This window comes from Vulpes lagopus, chromosome 23 (genome assembly GCF_018345385.1).
Source record: "Vulpes lagopus strain Blue_001 chromosome 23, ASM1834538v1, whole genome shotgun sequence".
NCBI lineage: Eukaryota > Metazoa > Chordata > Mammalia > Carnivora > Canidae > Vulpes > Vulpes lagopus.
This window is the reverse complement of record NC_054846.1, coordinates 20503745-20529115: the sequence shown is the minus strand read 5'-3', so window position 1 is coordinate 20529115 and position 25371 is coordinate 20503745. Positions and strand designations below refer to the sequence as shown.

Genomic DNA, 25371 nt, shown 5'->3' with positions numbered 1-25371 from the left:
ATGATCCACCTCCAGCCACAGTCTGGTAACTGAATCATACATAGCATTCCAGGACAGTTACAGGACATAACAGTTTCTTCTGTGGTTTTCATTTGCAATGTTGTTGGCAAAGAGAATTTTATTTGTAAGTGTTCCTGTTATACTGACAAGGTCAATTAGTCCTATGAACTCTTCTTGGTCTTTCTGCGTGATAACTTGGTGGATTATTCAAGTGGGACCGTTCATAACCCATCAGCTATCACACCTACATTTGCTTATGGTTTATACAAGTAAATAAAGAATTGGAGAATCCTTTAATGTGCGATACCCAGTGCTCTTATCAAGCTTTCCCCAAAGTGCAAAAAGCACTACTGGTCCCAGAAGTTAGGTGGAAATTAGTTTGTATTGTACTTCAAATATTCAAAAGTCTTTAAGTTGTCAAGTATATTTAATTTTTAAAAACACAAAAGGAAGGAGAGTTTGCACTATGTGTTTCCTTATGTGACAGGCAATATGCAAACTTGATCTTAATCATCTTAGGAATCCAATGAAAAAGGCACTATTAACCCTATTCTGTGTATGAGGAACCTAAGGTTTCAGAGGAGTTAAATATGTTCCCAAGTTTCACACAGCTAATAAGTGGCAAAAATAAGAGATGTAAACCCAGATCTGAATAGTTTGCCAAACTGTGTCTTTCAACATTACTCAGCCTAAAAACTATGAGATAATACCCAGTCACCTCCCAGGGTCACTTATACTGCCAAAGCTTCAAAATCACTGTACAGAAGAATGATATTCAATTATTACTCTGCAACAACTAGCAAGAGATGAATGAATGAATGAATGAATAAGGGCATTTTGATAACCACACAGTAGTATCAACACTAAAGTTTTATTAAGAGTAAAACAACATTCATTTTTTTCATATCACTGTCAACCCAAAAGCACTCTCACGTATATGAATGTACATGTGATCTTCCACACACAGGCCTGTACAACTACTTGCTCACATACACACACACAAAGTAATCCAAACTGTCATACCTAATAATCCTGATTTCTAAACCAAAAGTATTGTTTGTTATGCCAGGCTACAGAGAAGTAAAAAGCTGCCTTAATCCTGCAGTTATCAAGGTATCAAATTTCTTTGCAAAGAAAGATTTTTAAATTAAGTGGAATAACTTTTTCCTATAGTACTGTTTTTAAAAACTATCTAATCTAATAAGTCTATTGTGATTACCTCTGTTTTTGCTTTACCAATTTCAAACAATTTGTTCAATCATTAGGGCAAACTGCCCTAACAGCAAACGCCTATTAACAGGAGCAAGCCTGTGTGCATTCCCAAAACTCAATTACTCCCAGCTTCCCTGCAATGGAAGCCTTCAGAGTGGCTAGAAGTGACTCTCAGCGCTTCATTCACTGCTTAGTGGAAATATCTGTAAAAGTATTTGTAGCAATTAGGATAAACAGAGCTTTTATGAAAATACTGGCTTTACTAAAAATAATGACAGTTCAGATGTGTATAAATGACATTTTTTAAATGTCCATTTATCCCCCTACTCTATATGCTTTTTACTATCAATATTGTGTTGGTTTAAAAGAATATATTCTGCAAAGAAAGTAGGAGGGCTGAGAAATAGAATTCAGAATCATCAATATTGTCAGCTTTCCTTACATTCTAAAGGAATCAAAAATAAATTCCATAAGCACAAAAAATTTCAGTAACAGAATACAAAATCAAAAGATGTATCCAAGTTAGTAAGCTACCGCCTTAATTAGTAAAGAAAGATCTAATATATTGACACAATGGATCACTATGTGATCCAACAGATCATATGCTATTAACTGGATCATATCAGAAAAATTACAATTGCTAAATTAAGTATTCCCTTTTAAAAGCCACCTTATACTAATGTCACTGATGCTGCAGTTTCAAAGAATTGAATCTGTAATATTTAAATCCACTGCCAAGGGAAATTTCATTAGAATAAAAAACAAAAAATAGAAAATTTGTATGGGATATAAGCTATGCCAAACAATTGATATTAAAATGCAAAATATCAACATTAATTAAAAATAAAAACCTTCACACTTAGATCTGGCAGTAAGGAACTGAATCCAAGATAACCTCTCTACTCTCTATTACTAGAACATTCCTTATTAAAGAGAACACCCTTATCTACCACTTTCCAACCTTCTGCAGTCATGAAAGAGTAGAGATAGAGCAATCAGGCATTACAAAACTAAAGAAAAAAGACATATGGAAAGATATAAATTTATATTGACTGAGAAACCTATGTTTGGTACATTACAGATGTTTTTACACAGCTTAATCTCATTTCATCTACACAACCACCCAAACAAAACAGGTATTATGATTATCATTTTTTAAAGTAAACAAAGGCTCAGAAAGAACAGAGAAACTGCCCTATATCACAAAATAAAGAAGTAATAGTACCAAGACTGCAACTCTGATCTGACTATAAAACCTGTGATTAAAGCAGCATGTGGCAGAGACAATCGAGAAACATGTTCCTTCCTCTGGCTTAGGTCTCTTCCTTCTGTCCCATTTTGAATACATTATTTAAAACCCAGATTGCAGATTATGAAACAGACTGGGTTTCTGCCCCTGTAAGCCAAGGTTAAGAGAACTCTGAGTTCAATGTTGAGTACAACAGGACTCTGGGGGAATAGCAGCAAGTTTCAGAGGACTACAAATTCAGGTTAAATGGAGTTCAGTGAGTCATGATGATTCCATGCCACTGATAATCCTGATTATAGTCAATAGAAAATTTTCAAATTTTAATTCCATTTCTCTCTCAACACAAGGCAACTTGTCATACAAAATAAGTATTTTAAAGCACGGAAAACCTCTCAGTGCCTTTCACTAATTTTCCTCAGAGAAATAGTAAAATATTTAAACAGATAAAATGAAGACTTAACAACTAGATTTTACAAACTACCTGAGAATAATTTTCATTTTTTATCCTTTCATTCTCTTAAATGTGAAGCAGCTACCCAAAATACTTAGATGTGTGAAGACAGAGATTTCTTTCCATTCCTAAGTTTGTTCTCATTCCCTGAAGCACCTTCCTTATCATACTTAACCTGAGGCTCATCACATTTGGGCCATGATAAGAGGTAAGTTATGAGTCTCCTGGATTCTCTCTAGTAAATTACATTCCCTTGAATCATTATCTCTAAGATCACATGCTTATACCAGACAGTGGGGTTGCTAGGATAGATTCAGTTTAAAAAGTAATCTGCTTTGGACCTTTCTCTAAAGTAAAGCTAAAACAAATGCTCCTCCACTATCTTTAAAGTAAATTCAAGGGCCACTGCATAGACAAAAAAAAATTGCACAAATATAACTGAACACACATGTGCTAACTATTTAGGCATGAGGTTTCATCAAGACAGATACTATCCCTGTGCTGGTAGAAGCCATCAAAGACTTGTGGTAGCTGATAAGAAATATGCTATACTAAAATCAGCAATGCAAGAAACAACAGGTGTTGGCGAGGATGTGGAGAGAGGGGAACCTTCTTGTACTGTTGGTGAGAATGCAAATTGGTACAGCCACTCTGGAAAACAGTATGGAGGTTCCTCAAAAAGTTAAAAATATGGGATGAGCACCAGGTGTTGTATGGAAGTGCTGAATCACTAAAATGTACTCCTGAAACTAATATCACACAGTATGTTAACTAACTGAAATTTATATAAAAACTTAAAAAAAAATGAAAAACGGTATTATTCGACAGAAAGAAAAAAAAGGTTAAAAATAGAACTACCCTATGATCCAGCAATCACACTATTAGACATTTCTCCAAGGAATACAAAAATACTAATTCAAAGGTATACATGCACTCTGATATTTTATAGCAGCATTATCTACAAAGGCCAAATTATGGAAACAAGCCCAAGTATCCACCGACTGATGAATGGATAAAAACGATGTGGTATATAGAATATACCACACACACAATAGAATATTAGCCATAAAAAAGAATGAAATTTTGCTATTTGTAATTGCCATGGATGAAACTAGACAGTATTATGCTAAATGAAATCAGTCTATCAGAAAAAGACATACCATGATTTCACTCATATGTGTAATTTAAGAAACAAAACAAATGAGCAAAGGGAAAAAACAAAAAGAAAGAGGGGCAAAGAAACAGACTCTTAACTATAGAAAACAGAGGAGGGGGGATGGGGGCATGGGCTAAATAGGTGATGGGGACTAAGGAAGGCACTTGCTGTGATGAGCACCAGGTACTGTATGAAGTATGGTATCACTACATTGTATACCTGAAACTAATATAATGCTATATGTTCATTGGAATGCATTTTTAAAAAAGATTTTATTTATTTATTTATTTGAGAGAGAGAGACAGAGATAGCAACAGAGAGCACAGGCAGGGAGGAGAGGGAGAAGCAAGCTCCCCGTTGAGCTGGGAGCCCAACATGGAGCTCCATCCCAAGATCCTGGGATCACGACCTGGGTCAAAGGCAGAAAAGATGCTTAACTGACTGAGCCATCCAGGCACCCCTAACTGGAACTTAAATGAAAACTAAAAAGAAAAAGAACTATTCCATGAAATTACTAAACAGATGGCAGAAGATAAGATTAGTGCACAAAAATATATACACAATTATTAAGTATGTCACAAATTCGGCTCCACAGTTCCTGGCAAAGCAAAGTGAGTATCATTATTGGTTCTAACATAGTACAGAGGTTCTTCTACTTATAAACAGATTTGTTTCCAAAGAGCTATCATTAAGTCCATTTAATCACGTGCAAATTTTTAACTACAGAAGCAACTGCTAATACCATCTATTAGTGACTAACAGAGTTGCCATACTTCTGCCCCCAACCACTGCTCCTTCACAGCAATAGGTTTTTCATATCTACCAAAGTCCCTAAGCTGAAAGGTCTTGAGCAAAGGAACCTGTGTGTGTGTGTATGTGTGTGTTTATTAAAATACAAACAAAACACTCTTTCCTGAATTCAGATCTGAATGAAATTTTTACTCTGGATCTGTACTAAAATGCCACTTTGTGATATAGTGGACTACATCCTCAACAATATTCCTAACAGAATTACAATAATAAATTTTACAATTTCCTCTGTGTCTCAATATAGGCCTATGGAATACCACTAAAGAGAACTTCTATAAAAGCAATTTTACAAAATAATGTAGCCAAAATATAATATTTGTAATAGCTTAAGCACATGCATGTCTTCCAAGCAGCTCCCAATTAAATAAAAGAGAGAGAGAAAGGAAAGAAAATAGGAAATTCAACTCCTGGAAGAACAGCCTGAAGATCTAAGAATAAGCTTTTAAGACTACTGGTAATACAGTCACTGCTTACGCAAGTTCTGTGTGTTAACACCTCTTAACTGTAATTCATAAAACATAGGAAAATAGAGCTTTCAAATTAAGTTCTGATGCTTTAGCAATTATATCTAAAATGAGTATAATACTTAGTGGATAATGAAAACAGATGCATTATTTTTTAAGAGGGCTGTTCATTTTTCTCATGAATCTCAAAGAAACTGCAATTAGAGGAGTTAGTCAAAGGCCACAGTTATTATTGTATATGGCTTTATAAAAAAAGATACACTATGGGAACAATATACATTGATTGGCTAGATTCACTACAATTAAATAAGAGAAAAAGCAAAAACACACTCTAAACACTCTACTACTAAATAATCGGAGTAACTTTTGCTCAACTTCAGAGGAATTTACTGAATATGAATACTTAGATTAACTCATACAAAACTGAAATTCAGTTAATTAAAGAATATAAGATTATGTTCACAGGGATTCTTCTTTTAAAATTGAGTAAAAGGGGCACCTGGGTGGCTCAGTCAGTTAAGTGTCTGCGTTTGGCTCAGGTCATGATCCCGGGATCTGAGGATGGAGTCCCACTTTGGGCTTCCTGCTCAGTGGGGAGCCTGGTCCTTCCTCTCCCTCTGCCTGCCACTCCCCCTGCTTGTACTCTCTCTTACTCGGTCAAATAAATAAATAAAAATCCTTAAAATAAAATAAATTAGGGGATCCCTGGGTAGCTCAGTGGTTTAGTACCTGCCTTTGGCCCAGGGCATGATCCTGGAGTCCCGGGATGGAGTCCCACATCAGGCTCCCTACATGGAACCTACATCTTCCTCTGCCTGTGTCTCTGCCTCTGTGTGCGTGAGTGTGTGCGTGTGTGTGTCTTGTGAAAAAATAAATAAAATCTTTAAAAAAACAAAATTAATTAATTAATTTAATTACAGTAAAATAACATTAAACATTCTACAGAATTAGAATCTGTATTTTCAAAGTTGCTTTCAAAATAGAGATAAAACAGATATATAATATACTGAAGTTGCATTTTAGTAGCAATTGGCTGTAAGTTTGTTATCATGATTTTATTGATTTCTATTATAAAACTGGAGATGTTTTCCTACAGAAAAAAATACTGGAAAAAAATACTGGGGTACTGATCATTATGAAATCTCATTTGCTTTGCAGCAAGAATGTAATCTTAGTGAAGATATATATATATATTTATTTATTTATATATATTTTTATATTTAAAATACTAAGGAAAATAATTTTTAGAGCAGTTTGATACACAGTAAAACTGAGAGGAAGGTACAAAGATTTCTCATACACCTCTTGCCTCCCACCACCAAATGCAGAGCCTCTTTTATATCAACATTACAGTTTCCTCTTGGTGTTGCACAGTCTGTGGGTTTGGACAAATGTAGAATGACACGTGTCTATGATTATGGTGTCATAAAGAGTATTTTCACTGCCCTAAAAATCCTCTGTGCTCTGCCCTTTCATCCCTTCCACCACCCCCAACTTCTAGCAATCCCTAATCTTCCTGTTGTCTCCGTAGTTTTGCCTTTTGCAAAATGTCACATAGTTGAAATTATACAAATAATTCCACATAGTTGGAATTATACAAACAGCGTTTTCAGTCAGATTAGTTTCTTTCATTTAGTAAGATACATTTAAGTCTCCTCCTCCATGTCTTTTCATAGCTTGACAGATCATTTCTTTTTTGCACTGAATAAACATTCCCTTCTGGATGTACCACATTTATTAATCTGTTCACTTACTGAAGGACATCCTGGTTGCCTCCAAGTTTTTGCAATAATTAATAAAGCTCTATAACTATCCATGTGCAGGATTCTATGTGGATATAACTTTTTAACTCCTTTAAGTGAGTACCAAGGAGCACTACTGCTAAGTCATATGGTTGGTATGTTGAGTCATGTAAGAAACCACCAAACTCTTCCAAAGTGGCTATACCCTTCTGTATTCTTACCAACAGTGAACGAAAGACCCATGCTCCTTCCCATCCTTGTCAGCACTGGGCACTGTAAAGTGTTCCAGATTTTGGCCATTCTAATAGGTTTGTAGTGGTACCTCATTTTAATTTGCACTTCCCTGAAGACATGATATGAAGCATATTTTCATATGCTTATTTGCCATCTGCAAATCTTCTTTGGGGAAGTAAGTGTACATTAAGGTTTTTGGCTTATTGTTTTTCTTATTGTTGAATTTTAAAAGTATCATGTATATTTTGGATAAGAGTCTTTTATCAGATGTGTCTTTTGCAAATATTTTCTCCCAGTCTATAGCTTGTCTTCTCATTCTCTTGATATTATGTATTTTCAGCCTGAGGTACTTGTTGCCATGTGATTTTATTTATTTGGTGGCAAAGAATGGGAACCTATGACCCAATATATAAGTCCCAGAACAAGAACTTAATTTTTTTAAGATAGAGTTCTCTATTTGGAAAGAGAGAGAAAGAGAGCATACACAATAAGGAGGGGAAGAAAGAGGGAGAATCTCAAGCAGACTCCCCAATGAGTGCAGTGTCTCATGACCCCGAGACCATGACCTGAAAAGAAATCAAGAGCCAGACTCCTAACCGAGTCACCCAGGCACCCCCAGAGCAAGAACTTATACTCTTCATTATCAAAAATAAGTAACAAAAAAATGTACACAGCTATTTAGTAAACACCACATTAATTTGGAACAAGATAAAAGACTTCAGGCTCAATAAAAATGGAGCTAACATATTATCTGGACAATTTCCCTGCTACTGTCTTAAAGTTATGGTACCACTTAGTCTGAAGCTAGATATTTTCTCATCAGTGCTCCTTGAGGATCTCCTCTGTCCAGTGCCTCTGTCCTACTTAATTAAGCACTAAAGATGAAGACTAACCATGGACCATTCAATTACCTAATTATCATTCTAAGCTAATTACAAAATAGACTATTTGTTCTGAAAATGTTGCTGAAATTGACGAGCTACTATTTCTGTTTTCTACCATCAAATGTAATTGCAAACACAAGAGGAAAGACTACCCACCCCACCCTCAAACATGCAAACCCTAGTGTGATGATATTTCATAACTCTCTTATGAAGGTAAAATGGCCAGAGAAGAATCAATTGGCTCATATTCCCACAGTTTCCACTCCAATATTCTCACTCTTTTATTCAGAGCCTTGGAGATGTTTTTTCTTCTTTCCTTAGAAATGTTATGCTCCAAAGTACACCATGTAAAGCCCGTTAATCATTAAGCAAAAGCAATCAACAGAAAGAAAAGCAAATATTTGTGAATGCTTATACCAAAAGCATTAGCATTACCGTATCAATCAATTTTCCATAGAATATATCAAGGAAGTAAATAAATTTTAAATACATTTCAAAAATCTATAGTTAATCTACCCCGTTAGTAGCTCATTTCCTCAACTCCACACTTCAGTTTTTTTTTTTTTTTAATTTCAAGAAATATTATGGTAACTTATAAGGTGATTTTAAGGGGAAAAATGGAAGGAATATGTATTGCATGTTGATTCCCACCTATCCCACTGACTTGCTGTGTAACACTGGGTAGTTCACCCCACCTCTGTGTCTCATTTGTAAAATAATAATGAGACTGCAATTTATTAGAAGTTGATCACTGGTGATCCCTTAGCCGCATCCAGCCTGAGGACATACCTTGTTTGCCCAGTGTATTTTAAGAATTGGGAAATTTCACACTAAAATCAAGATTTCCACTCTCTCGTTAAAAATTTTAAGATTGACATCACTGGGCCTACCTTCCCATGTGGTAATAAAAGCTGAAACTGAACAGAAGCTGCCTCCTTTGCACAAAGGCATGGAATCTTCATGTTATATCACCTGCCTGACTGCTCAGTTTCTAAGTTTTTGATGAAATTGATTACCTCTAAAGTTTCTTTCAGCTCTAACACTCTCAAAACATTTAGAATGAACCACATAGCCAAAGGTCCATGTAACCTAAGTCTCAACTTTACCTGAATGTAGGAGTACTAAAGAGCATCTGATCACCACTTGAACTTTGGAGACAGAACGAAATAGTAAGTGGTGACTGCTTAGCACAGGGACATGCATGTTGAGAGTGCTGAATAAACAGGAGACATGAGAAACACAAGTAACAGTGCACTAAGGACTCAAAATACAGTTCTATGATGGTCAATCCAATCTAGATCAAAAGTGACGTGCTGATTCTCCTCTTCCAAACACAGCACTGATACCATCAAAGATCTGCTACTTGCCACTAACTTTGAGATCATTCATTCTTCATTCACCATGTATAAAATAAGAGGCTGAGGAAAAAAAATGAAGGTCCTGAGTGGGCTGACCTCAAATAAAATCTATTTTAAAACTATGATAAAATTTTTCAGCAGGTAGTTTTTCAGCAAAATTTGCTGCAGTTCCTTCTGTTCTAATTAGGGCCATTTTTAGTTGCCAAGCATAAAGAAAGTTGCATTCAAGTCCACAGGGCAGCCCGGGTGGCTCAGCGGCTTGGCGCCTGCCTTCAGCCCAGGGTGTGATCCTGGAGACCTGGGATCGAGTCCCACGTCGGGCTTCCTGCATGGAGCCTGCTTCTCCCTCTGCCTGTGTCTCTGCCTCTCTTTCTCTCTGTGTCTCTTATGAATAAATAAAATCTTTAAAAAAAATTTTTCCACAGGGAAAGGGAGCTTATCAAAAAGTTTAGATAGCCATGGGAACCCTGGATAAAGTAAATAACCAGGTACCAGAAAGATCAGCAAATGAAAAATACTGGGAGCACCAGCCATTCCTTCAACTCTATTTTTTCTCTCTGTTGACCAATCTGTGTCCTTGCACCTACTCTATTCGTTCTACACCAACCTACCTCCTCTCATATCTCATAGTCTATGCTCTTCTAACTTTAAAACTTCAGAATGCACATGGCCCTTCACCCTCCCACCCTCTTCATAGCACTACCTCTCTGTATCAAGTCTTGCTACTAACTTGCTTTTCCTGTGAGTCATATTGCTGAGAGAGACAAAAAATTAAAAATAGAACCATCTTATAATCCTGAAATCCCACATCTGGGTATACACCCAAAAGATCTGAAAGCAGGATCTCCAAGAGATATTTATGTTTGCATACTCATGTTCATAGCAGCATTATTCATACCTCCTGTGGAAGGTCGATCAACAGGTGGATAGATAAACATAATGTGGAATGTTATTTAGCCGAAGGGAAGGGAAGGGAAGGGAAGGGAAGGGAAGGGAAGGGAAGGGAAGGGAAGGGAAGGGAAGGGAAGGGAAAGAAGGGAAGGGAAGATATCCTGTCATATGCTACAACCTGGGTGAACCTTGATGACACTGTGCTAAGTGAAATAAACTAGTCAGAGAAAGACAAATACTATGAGCCCACTTACATGAGGTATCTAAAGCAGCCAAATTCATAGGACCAGAAAGTAGAATGGTAGTTATTAGGGGCTAAGGTGAGGAGGAATTGTTCAATGGATATAGATTTTCAGTTTCGCAAGATGAAAAAATTCTGGATAACTTTTGTTCAACAATGTAAATACACTTAACTATTGAACTATATACTTAAAAATGTCAAGATGGTAAATTTTATGTTTTCTATAGCAATTTAAAAACTTTTTTAATTTTTAGAAGGAACCAGACCTGTCCAGAATCTTTTTTGAAGCAAACTATACAAGCATGGGCAAGCATAGTGACCGACTGCTGGTATACTTATTTGACAACTTTTTATTAAGTCCCTACTATTTCCAAAATAAAGGGTGTTGATAATCTATGTCTCTGAAACCGCAGGATCTTTATTTTTTTAAGGTGCATATTTTTATTGTATTGTATCCTGCCATATAATTAAATAAAGGGTTTTTAATTTTGTTTTCTTTGCCTCCGGCTGTTACTACTGTCACTCTGCCTAAAAGAAACAGTGCAATTCTTCCTTAACTGCTATGAAAGAGCACTTGAGAAAAGCCACTCTGGAGCACAATACTCTTAAAAGAAACCTCATCAACTTCAAAGTTTAAGTATGCATCTGCAGTATAAAACCTTCCAATTCAAAACATCATGAAACAAAACAAGAATCTCCTTCAGAATCTTCTTATGTGGCTCAAATACTAGAGTAGGAAAAACTGAATTCCTGCTATTAAATGATTTCATTGGTCTCAATCTATAATTGCAGAAACTATTATTCCAAAGAGTGATTAAACTATTTGCAGAAGCTGCCTTAGTACCGAATCGCATTAAATAAATTGCCTGTTAAAACATAGGCTTAGGCAGGAAGCCTTCAGTCCTCATCTAACTAGATACTCCTGACCATTCTCAGTCTGTCTCTCAATTTCCTTCTAGTTGCTGGCAGCTCCTCCAGCTTTTTCGCATTGAATCATCTTTTTGTTCGCAGCCCTTGAATACTGGCATTTCCATAGTTCCAGCCCCAACACTCTTCTTTCCTACTACATGCACTCCCTGAATGAATCAGAACTCACACCTAAGCTTCTATTTATTAACTGATGATTCTCAAAACTACACCTCTAACCTAAACTTCTTTCCTTGAGTTCTAATTCAATTACCCACTAAAAAGCCCTCCGTCTGAAAAAAATACTGGAAATTAGTGACAAAAACTAATCTCATTAGCTTAACCTTTCTCTCCAACCCCAGAGTTCTTTAACTCTGCACTCCATTTCTGATTAATGGCAACAATCAAACAGGCGCCAAATGTGAGATGCTCTCTTCTACCTACTTGAACCCCCACCCATACTTCCAGTATACTCTAACAATCAGTCACAAGCCCTTTTCATTCTACTTCAACAACATCCCTTTCTTTTGAATCCAATTCCCACTGCCTTGGTTAAATCTTCATAATTTTCACCTGGATACTACATACCCTGTCTTCCCGTTGCTCCAGCCCCAGCATTCCCCAAATTAAACTTTATCAATGTCTCCTCATTTAAAGTCTAAAACTCCCTAGAAGTCTAACATTAAGCACAATCTGATTTTGGCCTATGTATCTTCACTATAACAATTCCCTGAATGAATGTAAACTCCTTACGTACAGAGGCCATATTACCATTACCATCACAATAAATGTGTAGAATGCATACATACTTCCTCAGTCTTTCTTGCCACTCCTCCATACCTACCCAACTTCCAGGAAAATTACTTGCAGTTCTGCCATTATGCCATGCTTTACCAGCTTCTATACCTTTCTATACACCATGCCCCTTCTAAAATGCCTGCACTTGATCCCCACCTGAGGTTTTATATTTATCCTTAAGATTCAGTTGAACCATCACCTCCTTTAGAAAAACTTTTTAAGCCATTGCTCCTAATATTCCATTGTGTTCCCACAGCTCCATGTGTATGTACTAAACGCTATTGTAATCTTTTATTTATTTGCCTGTCTTTTCCACCAAACTATGAAGTGCTTAAGGGCAGAAACAGTGATTATCTTTACTGTATTCCCAGTACCTAATATAAGGCCTGTCACTTAGCAGGCCATAAATAAGCATCTACTAAATAAAGCATGAATCTGTCTTGTAATGGGAATGCTAGATTATACCTCTACAGTCTGTGGTCAAACAACAACAACAAAAAACAAGAGACAAAGAATATTACTCTCTTAAAATATATATAAAGGGGAGCTTGAGTGGCTCAATCAGTTACATGTCTGACTCTTAGTTTCAGTTCTGGTCATGATCTCAGGGTGGGAAGATGGGAGCCCTGTGTGGGGCCCCAGGCTCAGTGTGATATCAGCTTGAGATTCTCTCTTTCCCGCTCCTTCTCTCCCTCTCCTGCTTTCACACTCATGCTTGCTCTTTATCTATCAAAATAAATAAGATCTTTAAAAATATACATATATTCCACTGTGTAACATTTTAGATTCAAAAGGAAATATACCCCAAATGCATAGTCCTCTCAACTCCATTTTGGAAATAAGTAATGTGTAATCATGAATAACTTTTTTTAAATTGCATATATTACTTTTAGAAAGGGATAAGAGAAGATAAAATTTCTGGCCTAAAAATTATATGTATTGCAACAAAATATTCCACACTCATTTCAAAGATGTTCTAGGGTCAGTTATAAAAATTAATTTAAAAAAATATTTTCTTTTGGGGGCATCTGGGTGGCTCAGCCAGTTAAGAGTCTGCCTTCAGCTCAGGTCATGACCCCACCTGGGATGGAAGCCCACATCGGGTTCCCTGCTCAGCAGGGAGTCTGCTTCTCCCTCTAATCCTCTCTACTGCTCCTGTTCTCTCTCTCTCACACTCACTTGCTCTCTCTCAAATTTAAAAAAATTTCTTTTAAACTACCTAAATTCAGCAAAAACCATTTTTTCCAAAGGCTCAATAAATTAAACACTGTCCTATCAAACCAATTTATGTTTATAGGTACCGCCTAAATCATTCTACTTTATATGAAGTTGTTTAAAACAGACCCCTCATTAGAAAGTAAATATAAGTAGATTTTAAGATCAATGGATAGAGTTAAAGACTTTGTCTGCATCTTCTTACACTACCACACACATTAACAGAACTCAAATTATAATAGTAAATGTTCTGCTAATAGAAGAGCTGACTTTTTAACCACTTTTGTCAAAGTACCAAATGTGGACTCCCATAGCCATGCTACTGATTCAAGACATAAGGAAGAGAGCCTAAAGGCTCACCCAGATGGAAGAAAAGAAAAATATCATTACAGCTCTCTTAACATTGATGATTTGTTTCAAGCTTCCTCTTAAAAAAAAAAAATCTTTTGGTAACAGCTTTATTATTTGAAGACAAAAACAAAGCTTAAAATTCACTTAAGTGTTCAATCTTGTGTTCCATTAATATTCTATCCTTTGCGGTCACAAATTTTAGAAGCAAAATGCTAACAATGAATCAAAGGACAACTTTCACATATGCTGAAAGTGTCTGCTTAACCGTCAGTTAACAAGTTGTTTTTTACAGAACTATATAGAAATAATTTTGAGACCTGTCATTCTACATCTAATAAATCACTTTAGTTTCATTTTTAAGTACAAAAATATCTATAATAACTTTTAAAAAGATAAAGAACTAGTTAACAAACTGAAAAGGACTTTAAGTTTCCTTGAATTTTAGCTGGAGATGTTTTCTTCAATGTTAAAATGGTTAATCTAAGATAGACTACTCTGATTTCTAAATGACAAAACATTTCCTTCACACATATTTTTCCTTCTGAGGGCAAAGGGAAAAAACAGCATTAAACCAAAACATAATGCTAAAAGGCAAAGGATTTAAAAAATTTAAAAGCAGAGCACCTGGCTGACTTAGTTGGTAGACCTCATGACTCTCAATCACACAGCTTTGAGTTCAAGCCTTATATTAGGTATGAAGCCTACTTGAAAAATAAATAAATAAATAACCAACGGGATAAATAAAAAATTTTAAAGCAAATATCTTTATTTGAAAACTTCTCTTGAATAACCCTCCAATGTCATGATAGACATGACTTTCTGCATAAAAGTAACACAGTTTGTGATGAAGTGTTTTAAGAAAATAATGCCATAAAGACTCTGAAATGCTAAATCCTCACTTCTATACAGAAGGAATCTTGTGGAAGCAATAAATGACACACATCTCATGAAATGTTCTTAGGCTATTGGTTCCCAACTTCTGTAGAGCAGACAATCATAAAAACAAAAAAGTAGCATGAGTGGCATAAATGAATTCATGTTATCAAGGAAGTTATTCAAGAGAAGCTTTGGTGTCAAAACATTCTATTTGACCAAACCTAGTGTTAGTATCTTGTAATCATTAAGCAGAAAGTCTAAACTTCATTCCCACTGTAAGTGCCTCCTCAGGTATAGAGGTTGAAATATGCATTCTGGAAGAGTAAAGGGAAGGCCTGATCTCTCCATAGAGATTTTTCAACAGAGGTTACAAAGATCAAGATAGAACAGTGTGCTTTATAACTGAAATGAAGGAAAACACAGGATAGAAAAAGAATATTTTTTTGATATGGTAGCCATTAGCTTTTCCTGCCCTGAACTAAATTTTTGTAAAGTTACTACTTTAAATCAATGATAAAATGCCAGAAAGTAGGTTTTTAGAATGTTTCAGGTAAACAAATCCATAATTTCTAGTAAAAAAAGAAAACCCATTAAACACTCTAATACACACTACACCCTCCCGTGGGCAAGCCTCCATGGAAAAATATAAAAAGATTTAGTTGGATTTTCCACTCAGTTAAATCAGTCCTATAACTAATGAAATGATGGCTCTAAAAACCTCATAAAAGTTAACACTACTTTAATCACTTGTCTTAGTATCTGAGTTGGAAGAAAGATTTTTTAAAAATAACAGTTTAGATCCTATAGAGTAGTAATTTAAGCAAATAAAATCATGATCTACTTATCTTCCCTTAAAAAACAAAATATCAGATTATTTCCTTATCTTAGAAAAAAAGGTAAACAGAATAAATCACATATAAAGATGTATAATTAAAAGATAAAGTATACTTTATATCATGAGCTGCAAAGGTGGCACTAATATCTTAAAGCAAAATCCAAAAATTATGGTTCCTTAGTGAGAACTGTGGCAGAAAAGCAGTATGTTCATTAAGTTTTTCAGGAAAACAACTTACATTATCACCTGGTAACGTTTAGTATTACTGGTCTCATGAGGTTATGTGGTCACTACACAGAAATATAAACATACTTGGAATAAAATTAAGAGACTACCTAAAAGAGGTCTTATTCAATGTGGCTAATGTTTCAGTACTTAAGTGATATAACAGAAGCAAAAACCAGATTAAAGTATTCTGCAATGGTCCAAATACCATTTCAAGTTTGTCCAATTTACAACAGAATACAAAGTACATATTTAATACATAAGCCTAGAAATCATGTATGAAGATGTAAATTTCCCCAAATGCATCAAAGATATTTGAATATATATACTCTGAGAAAAACGGGTTACAACTAAGACTACTTAAGGTCTAACAACTAGACTGAGACCAGGAATTAAAGGACAATGGTGACATCTAGTGGACGTTTCAAATATATGCCACACATTTTGGATCAAGATCTGATTTTCAGTGTGTCACATAATTCATAATCCCTGAGAGATTAAAGGACAAACCTTTAATTTTAAACCAAAACAAGCCAGCTCTGCTCCCAAAAGGCTGCTCAATATGAGTAACCCAATCTTGTGTAAATACAAAATGTTTAACAAAGTAAAAAGGTAGCATCTCAAGTCTTTAAAGCACTAAATACTGATTAAATGTATCAGATACATGACTAAAAGAAGGGCTGGCAAAAGATTCAATATAATTATGGTAATAAAAAGAATCTAAAATGATATGAATGAAAAAAGTACATTTTAGAGTACTTGAGGAAGTAAATGAGGAAACTTACAAAGAAAATGAAGAACTGATCAATTTGTGAATTTATTCAAGCCTGGAAAGTACATATTAACCAGTATGGTCAGGCAAAATAAGTATTTTTAAGCCAAAAGAAGAGTATCTTACTTAGGACTATTTTTCAAAGACAAATTAGTATTCAAGAAAATTTAAAAAAAAGAAAAAAAAAGAAAAAGAAAATTTATAGGATCATTCTTTAAAAGTAAAGGGAGATAACTTTATCTTCCTTTAGGAATAAGACCAGGGGGTAGTGGTTTAGCGCCACCTTCAGCCTCGGGTGTGATCCTGGAGACCTAGGATTGAGTCCCATGTCAGGCTCCCTGAATAGAGCCTGCTTCCCCCTCTGCCTGTGTCTCTGCCTCTCTCTCTCTCTGTGTCTGTCATGAATAAATAAATAAAATCTTTAAAAAAAAAAAAAAAAGAAAAAGGTTAAGACCAGGTGATCATCTCAAAAAGTGACAAACTTATCTCAAAGAAGGACAAAGAAACAAAAAACCAACATGCCTGTGTGTGACAATGTCCTTACTTATTTGTCAGTATATAAATAAATTTCACAAGGAACCAACACTGCATTAAATAAGTAAATAATGAAAGAATATGTGATTCTCTTTTTTTTAAAGATCTTACTTATTTATTCATGAGAGACACACAGAGAGAAATAGAGACATAGGCAGAGAAAGGTACTTGATAGGTACTCGATCCCAAGACCCCAGGATCACACCCTGAGCCAAAGGCAGGGTGGCTCAATCACTGAGCCACCCAGATGCCCCAAGAATATGTGATTCTTATTAAGTATTTTAACTAACTCAGGGAAGAAATATAAATGTAGAGACGAGGTCTTATAAACACTAAGTCAAATTAGTCCAGGCCACAAATTGGCTGGAGGTCTTTCAAAAATCACAGGTGCTTCCCAGATCTCACAGAATCACCTAATTTAAAAGATTTTTAATGATTATTTGAAAAAAAAAAATGATTATTTGAGCTCAGTGACTTTCTGACAAGGGCCAGAACTTAACAAGTACAAAGTTGAAACTCATTGAAGGTATCTCTGAAATGTAAATATTGTGGGACTAATAACATTCAGGTCACAAAAGCATTATCCTAATAGCTTCAAAAAGTTATATAGCAGATAAATAAGTTGGGGTATTCAAACAATGGAGTACAACTCCGGAATATAAAAGAATGAAGCACTCTTACATGCAACAACAGGGATGGATTATCAAAAAATTAGGCTGAGCGAAAGAAGCCTTATAAAAAGTTATATCATCTGTGATTCCATCTACACAACATGCTAGAAGAGGCAAAACTGATCTATAGAATGAATGAACAAGCAAACAAAAAAATTAGAACAACACTTACCTCTGAGAGTAGGATAGAGATGGAGATTGATGGGGAAGGGATATGAGGGAATTTTATGGGGTAATGAAAATGTTCTATAACTCAACAGGAGTCGGGATTACACATATGTTTGCTTTTGTCAAAACCAAATAATACACTTAAGATTTGTGTAAACTGTATATAATTGTACTTTAAAAAATGAACCTCAAGCAAATATTCGTAATTCCAGTTATCAAAGAACATGCTGAAGTATCTGAGGTGGTAAGTACAAATATCTGCAACTTATACTGAAATGTATATAAAAATCAGATGAACTGATGGACAGATTATAATAAAGTAAATATAGCAAAATAATAATTATAGAATCTACAAAGTTAGTACACTGCAGTTCACTATACAATTCAGCTTTTCTGTATGTCTGAAAATCTCCATAATAAAACACTGGAAAAAAAGTGAGATGACAATTAGAATTCAAAAAAATTTTCAAATATAAAAACTTAAAATGTTTTCTTAAATATTAGTAATTTTCCTCATACATTAACATTTTAATCTAATGTCAAATATAACTATTTTCTAAAAACAAGACTTACAGGATGACATATTTTTTAAAATGTGAATGACATACCCGAATTTCTTGAAGATTGTGAAAATTATTTCCTACTCTGACCGATATCTTGCTTGGAGTATAGCTTTCATCAGATTTGTAGTCTGCATAAATACATAATGTCTTCACTGTTGTTTTTCTTCTAAAAACAATAAAATAAAAATATGCTCTTTATCATGCGGATAGATCATATCTAAAGCAACTTCTGATCATAGTTTGCTAAAATGAGTACTTCAATCATTTATAATTCCTTTCATTTTAGCAATAAAAATAAATAATAAATATACAGATATACATTTATATGGGCATCTCTTATCTAGAAGATGGTCAAGGGATGCCTGGGTGGCTCAGTGAGTTAAGTGTCTGCCTTTGACTCACATCATGATCCCAGGGTTCTGGGATCCAGCCCTCAATTGGGCTCCCTGCTCAGCTCTGCCCTCTTCTCCCACTACTTGCACGTGCTCTTTCTCTCTCTCAAATAAATAAAATCTTTCAACAACAACAACAACAACAAAAAGAACATGGCCAAGAACCAGATGTTAGCAAATTAAAAACAGTTAAACCAAAAGAGGAACTTTAAAGTGCAAATAAGCATTAAGAATTTCAGTTTTCTTCATTTGTATTTTAGACAAATAAATTATTCTAACAAGCTTGGTTTTATCAGTAAATTACTTAATTTCCTATGCCAATACTTGAAAATAACTACCTCAGTAAGAAATTAAGTCCAGCAAAAAAAAAAAATCATTTGTAATATAATTTTATAATATATAAACATATTATAGCATATGTTTTACAACAGCATAATTTTAAAATATAATGTCTTACTGCAAGAAATAAAATTCTGCCGTCTTTAAAACATACATATCTTAGGAAGATAAGCAAAGACTAATAAAACACAAAATTAATCTCAGAAAAATGCAAGTGGCCAAAAAACATGAAAATGTTTAATCTCTAGAAATCAAAGAAAGGGAAATTAAAATACAGATATTAGTTTTATCACACTGAAAAATATTAAAATGACTAATACTCAAATTTGATTAGAAAAAGATACTTTCATAACCAGTTATGGTACACAGACTTTGACTCATGAATTCAATTTCTAAGAATGCATTAAAAAGCAAAGATAACACAACTACTCAAAAATGGATGCAGAACAATGTTTACCATCCTGGGGTTAAATTACTAAAAAATCATAAACAACCTAAATATCATCTCAATAGGAAATTAGTTAAATAAATTATACTCAGTCTATAAAATTGTATAAGTTATACATACATAGGTTAGAGGAAAGAGCAGATTACAAAACAATATATACAGAAGGACTGCATTTTGGGGAAAACAAAAAAAATTTCAAGGCGTATAATAAACCTATCTATAAGTATACATGTTATATATAAATACATATATACATACTACACATACATAGATGTACATAGAATCATATAAAAAATAATAAAAGTGACTAGTTTGGTAGAGTAGAACTATGGGAGAGCTTTCTTCTTTATGATTCATGTATTTTCTGATTAATTTTTTTTGCATTGAGTATATGCTACTTGGATCATTAGGAAAAAGAAAAACACTAGATAATTTAAACATCAACCAAAAAAACCATTAAGAAGTCTATTTAAACGAGCTTTAAAAGTTAAGTTCTGGTATAAACTGGCACTAACTTAATAACAATGAGTTCCTTGAACAGAAGTAGTCTGTGTCAAAAGTCAACCTATAAAAACAGCAGGGGATCTGTAGCTCTTAGTGAGGGGACCAAACTTCTATAGCCCAAGCTATTCATCAGAAAGGAATGGGGAAAGTTAAGGACTTTTCCTTAAATAATAAAGACAGATCAAGATGTAAAACACTTAAATACCTAGGAACTGCTGACAGGATAAATACCATTTCCAGGTTTTCAGAAGAGGCCAGAGGTATCAAACTGACATCTTTCTCTTTCTGGTGGGCCAGGAAGGAGACATAAGAGGAAGTAAGGGAAGCCGGGGAAATTTTGAAGGGCATACAGAAGATCTTCTCCCTGATGAGCCAGAGGCAGGGAGTGAAAGGTCTTTCTTATTCTGGAGAGATCAAAGATCATGAAGACTCTTGAGGACTTTTGCTTTTCCTTTTTAACAAAAACAGATCTAAAGGATCAAGCTGTTTGCTCAGAATATTTTATCTCCAAGTTATGAAATTCACGATCATTTAGTCACTGGAACCCACAAGATCATCAGGGTAAGATTAGAAAGGCAAAGAAGGGTAACAACAATAATGACTATAAAAACAACAGCAACAGCTAGAAAATAGCAAGTGGATACTGTGGCCCAGAAGTAAGGCTTTATATGCATTATTTCATTCATTCCTCAACCTTGGATATAGAAGCTATTATCACCTTCATTTCACTGATTTAAAATAAGAAAAAACATTATTTTAATAATAACTGGCTAGTAGGTGGGCACAGTTGGGAGTTCAAACATGTGTCCGTCTGTCTGCCTCACATGGTCTTACCTTCCTGTTAATTAATTGTACTTAACTTATTCAACAGTCATTGATACTACTTTACAGTAATATGTAGGTATCTGTAGTTCATTAAATTTTATCTGCCATAAGTTCTTAAGATCCATGTATTCCCAGAAATCATAGGTATAATGTTTGCTATATACATAATTTCATTACATTTGCAAAGGGAACTACAACGTCACCAGAAGTTTAAAAACTGTTACTCTAGGGCAGCCCGGGTGGCTCAGCGGTTTAACACCACCTTCAGCCCAGGGCCTGATCCTGGAGACCATGTCCCACGTAGGGCTCTCTGCATGGAGCCTGCTTCTCTCTCTCTCTCTCTCTCTCTCTTTCTCTCTCTTATTAATAAATAAAATCTTTAAAAAAATAAAAAAATAAAAACTGTTACTCTAGAAGGTATCCATAAAACCTTTTAAAATTATTTATCAATTTTATCTCATGGTGCAGCAAAAAAAATAATATAGCACAGAAACCATGCTATATGTCAAATAGCAATGCATGTGGGAAGATTAAATACATAGATTCTAAGACATCATGGTGGCTATTCAAATTACTCAAAACATCATTATAATAATAATCACCATATACTGAAAGCTTATTCAGTGCCAAGCAACATGCTAAACTCTTAGGATAAAGTACTGTAGGAAGGGAAAAGGGAAAAGAGTAACCCTTCCCCATTTCTGACGACATAAGTAACATTTCTATTCCTCACCCACCCTTCCCTTTCTTCTGAGAAAGAGCTGCTGGCAGGATACATACATTGACTTTGTTCCTTCATGCCATAAATTTAATAGGAGCAGGATCTACCTGGCCTGGCACTTTTATGACTGGATGGGCATGTCTGTTTAATTCTAGGGTTTAATATTAAGAAACACATGTAACTGCAGATGTAAGCCCCTTTCTCAAGCATCAGCTTTGTCGGTTTTACAAGGGTGATATTTTGGTCTTCACTTGCTGACTCCTGGATAAATTTCTCAACTCACTGGGAACCCATGAAATTGTAAGAGAAAACATTAGTAACAGATGCTCCTGGATGCCAACCTAACAGCCCCTTTTCCCTTTCTTCTTCATATTATCCTGCTAAAAGACTATATTCCCCAGCTTCCCTTAAATCTATAAATGACCATATGGCTAAATTATGGCCAGTGAGATTTGAATCAAATGACTATATTTTATAAAGTTTCCTTAAAGGAAGACACACCCTCTTACCTTCACCACCTACTCCTTCCTGTTGCTTAGGATATGGACATGATGGGTAGAATTCCAATAGGCACCTTGAGGTGACCCTCAGGATAGAGCCCTTGAACTAAGAATGCTAGAATCGAAAGAGAAGGTATCTGAGTCCACAATACACTGTGTGGCTGCCATACCACTCTTGAATTGCCAGGTTCCTCTTATATGAAGAGAAAGAGAACATAAACCTCTACTTTGTTTAAAGCATTGTTATTAGAAGCTCTATTACAAAAAAAAAAAAAAAAATAGGCAGCAGCTCTGTTAGCAGAAGGTCTCATTCCTATTTAATCATGTCCCCCATTATAGATAAGGAAATGGAGGCTCAGATGCAGGGTAAGCAAAAAGTCTGATTTACAGATCTAGTAAAGCCCAGAGCCAGAATTTGAATCCAGGTCTGTAGGACTACAATATATAAGAGAAGGTACTAACTCCTGAGGCACAAGACTTAACACTAACGAAATAGTTACAATATTCTATTTATCATTTCATGTTAACATTCTAGATACATTATTACTAAGAGACTGAGACATAAAGAGTCCACAAACTTGCCTAAAACAAAAGGCAAACAAATGGTTTACATTTAGAATAAGTGACTACATTCTTCTTTGTTCCTCATACAATGGTGGAAAATGTCTCTTCGAAGGGAGAAGAAATGGGTAGGAAATATCAGAAAGGGAGACAGAACATGAAGACTCCTAACTCTGGGAAACAAACTAGGGGTGGTGGAAGGGGAGGAGGGCAGGGGGTGGGGGTGAATGGGTGAGGGGCACTGAGGGGGGCACTTGACGGGATGAGCACTGGGTGTTATTCTGTATGTTGGCAAATTGAACACCAATAAAAAATAAATTCATTATTTAAAAAATGTCTCTTCATGTAAAAGTTAATTTTCATCAATACAAACAGAATGCTAAAATGCAAGTTTTCACTAAAGGGTAAGACAACAAATACCATGTTTTAATAGGATATATAAAACCTCAGTGTAATTTTGTCAGCAGTAATGGTTAAAAACAAAACAAAACAAAAAACACCAGTCAGGGATGTCTGCACATGAAGAAGTAACTGCTATAGGACTTGACCCCCACACCATAAACAACTAAATGCCAGACAAACACATATGAAACAACTACCTGCAGACACTGAACAGAAGACAGCACTAAGAATTCTGAGAGACTGGATATAAATGAGGCGAACTCTAAGAACAACTGGGCTTGCTAACTGAAAGGCAATTTCCAGACTGCAATGCAGGGTGGGCACAGCCTAACAGAATCTTTCAGGCTCACTAAGCTGAGGAAGGAGTGATCCTGTGGAAAAACTCCAGAAGTCTGCACGCAGTGTCCTGCACATGCACAGGATGAAACTCTACAAAGACAAGCAAAGAACAGCAGTTGCTGGGCAAGGAACAATTACTGGGAAAATGTAAGCTAAATAATTCCCAGAGGTCACAAAGTGTAGGGAATCACTGGAGTTCCCAAGAACCAAAGTGGGGAGAGTACAAACACCTCTTCAGATATTTAGTATATTCAGTTGAGATCCCAGAAGGGTCAAGCCTTAGTATACTTGAGGCTAATCTTGCCCAAGAAAAGTGATCTTAAAGTGTGGTGTAGGGACTTGTGGAGGACTTCAAGACCCTTTTGGGGGATTGACAAGGTCACAACTATATTCCTAATAATACCAAGATGTTACTTGCCTTTTTCAGAAGCACTCTCTTATGAGTACACAGTGGAGTGTTCCAAATACTATCTGGCATGGGATGTTGCAAAAGATTTAATGAAGAGGCACATATGAGATTCCAGCTGTTCTCTCTTAAGCCAGTCATGAAAGACATTCATACCAAAAAAGTAAATCAATAACATTATTTTCACTATTTTTTTTTTGGAGGAGACAGTTATTTTACATTTCAAAAAATGTTATTTAAGCAAACATATAATAGGTTAATCATTATTTAATTTTAGATGAACAAATATTCTAAAATTCTTCAGCCATAATTTCTAACATGGTAAATACTGACAGATAAAAATAAAATAAAATAAAAGATCTTTGGAGACCTAGATAAAAGTTAATGGTACTAAAACCAAAAAAAAAAAAAAAAAAAAAAGGCATGCCTGGGTGGCTCCGGGGTTCAGCATCTGCCTTCAGCTCAGGATATGATCTCGGAGTTCCAGGATCGAGTCCCACATTGGGCTCCTGCATGGAGCCTGCTTCTCCTCTCTCTGCCTATGTCTTTGACTCTCTCTATGTCTCTCATGAATAAATAAATAAAATCTTTAAAAACTAAAATAAAATGGGGATCCCTGGGTGGCTCAGCGATTTAGCACCAGCTTTCAGCCCAGGGTGTGATCCTGGAGACCCGGGATCGAGTCCCATGTTGGATTCCCTGCATGGAGCCTGCTTCTCCCTCTGCCTGTGACTCTGCCCCCCTCCCCTCTGTTTTCTCATGAATGAATAAATAAAATCTTAAAAAGAAAAAACCTAAAATAAAATAAAACCAAAGAAATTAAAGAACTACTGCCCTAGAGCAGAGATCAGCAAAACATTGCTCACAGGCCAAATGTGGCCCACCACTTATTCCTGTGAATAAAGTTTTATTTAAACAAAGAAGCATCCATTCATTTATCTACTGTCCACAGCTGCTCTGTACTACAAATTCTAACAGCTGCAACAGCCTAAAATATGGTCTGCAAGGCCTAAAATATTTACTATCTATCCTATTACAAAAAGGCTTGTTGAGCCCCACCCTAGAGTAAAAGGTATTCCAAACCCACTGTAAAGAGATCAACTCTCAAAAAGATCAAGTTGATTCCTCAGTAACTTAACTGACTGCCAGAACAAAATCCAATCCTCCTTTAAAATGAAACAATAGGGGCACCTGGGTGGTTTGAGCATCTGCCTTCAGCTCAGGGCATAATCCTGGAGTCCTGGGATGAGTCCCACATCGGGCTCCCTGCATGGAGCCTGCTTCTCCCTCTGCCTATGTCTCTGCTTCTCTCTCTCTGTCTCTGTGTC

General features: G+C 35.5%; 1 protein-coding gene across 8 annotated transcripts in view; it reads right to left on the bottom strand.

Annotated features, from left to right (window-relative positions):
* The window catches only part of ANAPC10 (anaphase promoting complex subunit 10), a 208693-nt gene that overhangs the window by 157805 nt on the left and 25517 nt on the right, over positions 1-25371 (bottom strand). For 4 of the 8 annotated variants that reach the window (XR_005985145.1, XR_005985144.1, XR_005985146.1 and 1 more), the window contains exons 4-5: positions 24056-24170; positions 18652-18772 (exon numbers count right to left, since the gene is read on the bottom strand). Coding sequence is in view for 3 of the 8 variants with exons in the window: in XM_041737819.1 (XP_041593753.1) it covers positions 18652-18772 (121 nt within the window). In the remaining 5 variants the exon portion in view is untranslated. The remainder of the gene's footprint in view (positions 1-18651; positions 18773-24055; positions 24171-25371) is intronic. The other 4 variants (XR_005985142.1, XM_041737819.1, XM_041737818.1 and 1 more) reach the window with 1 other exon arrangement.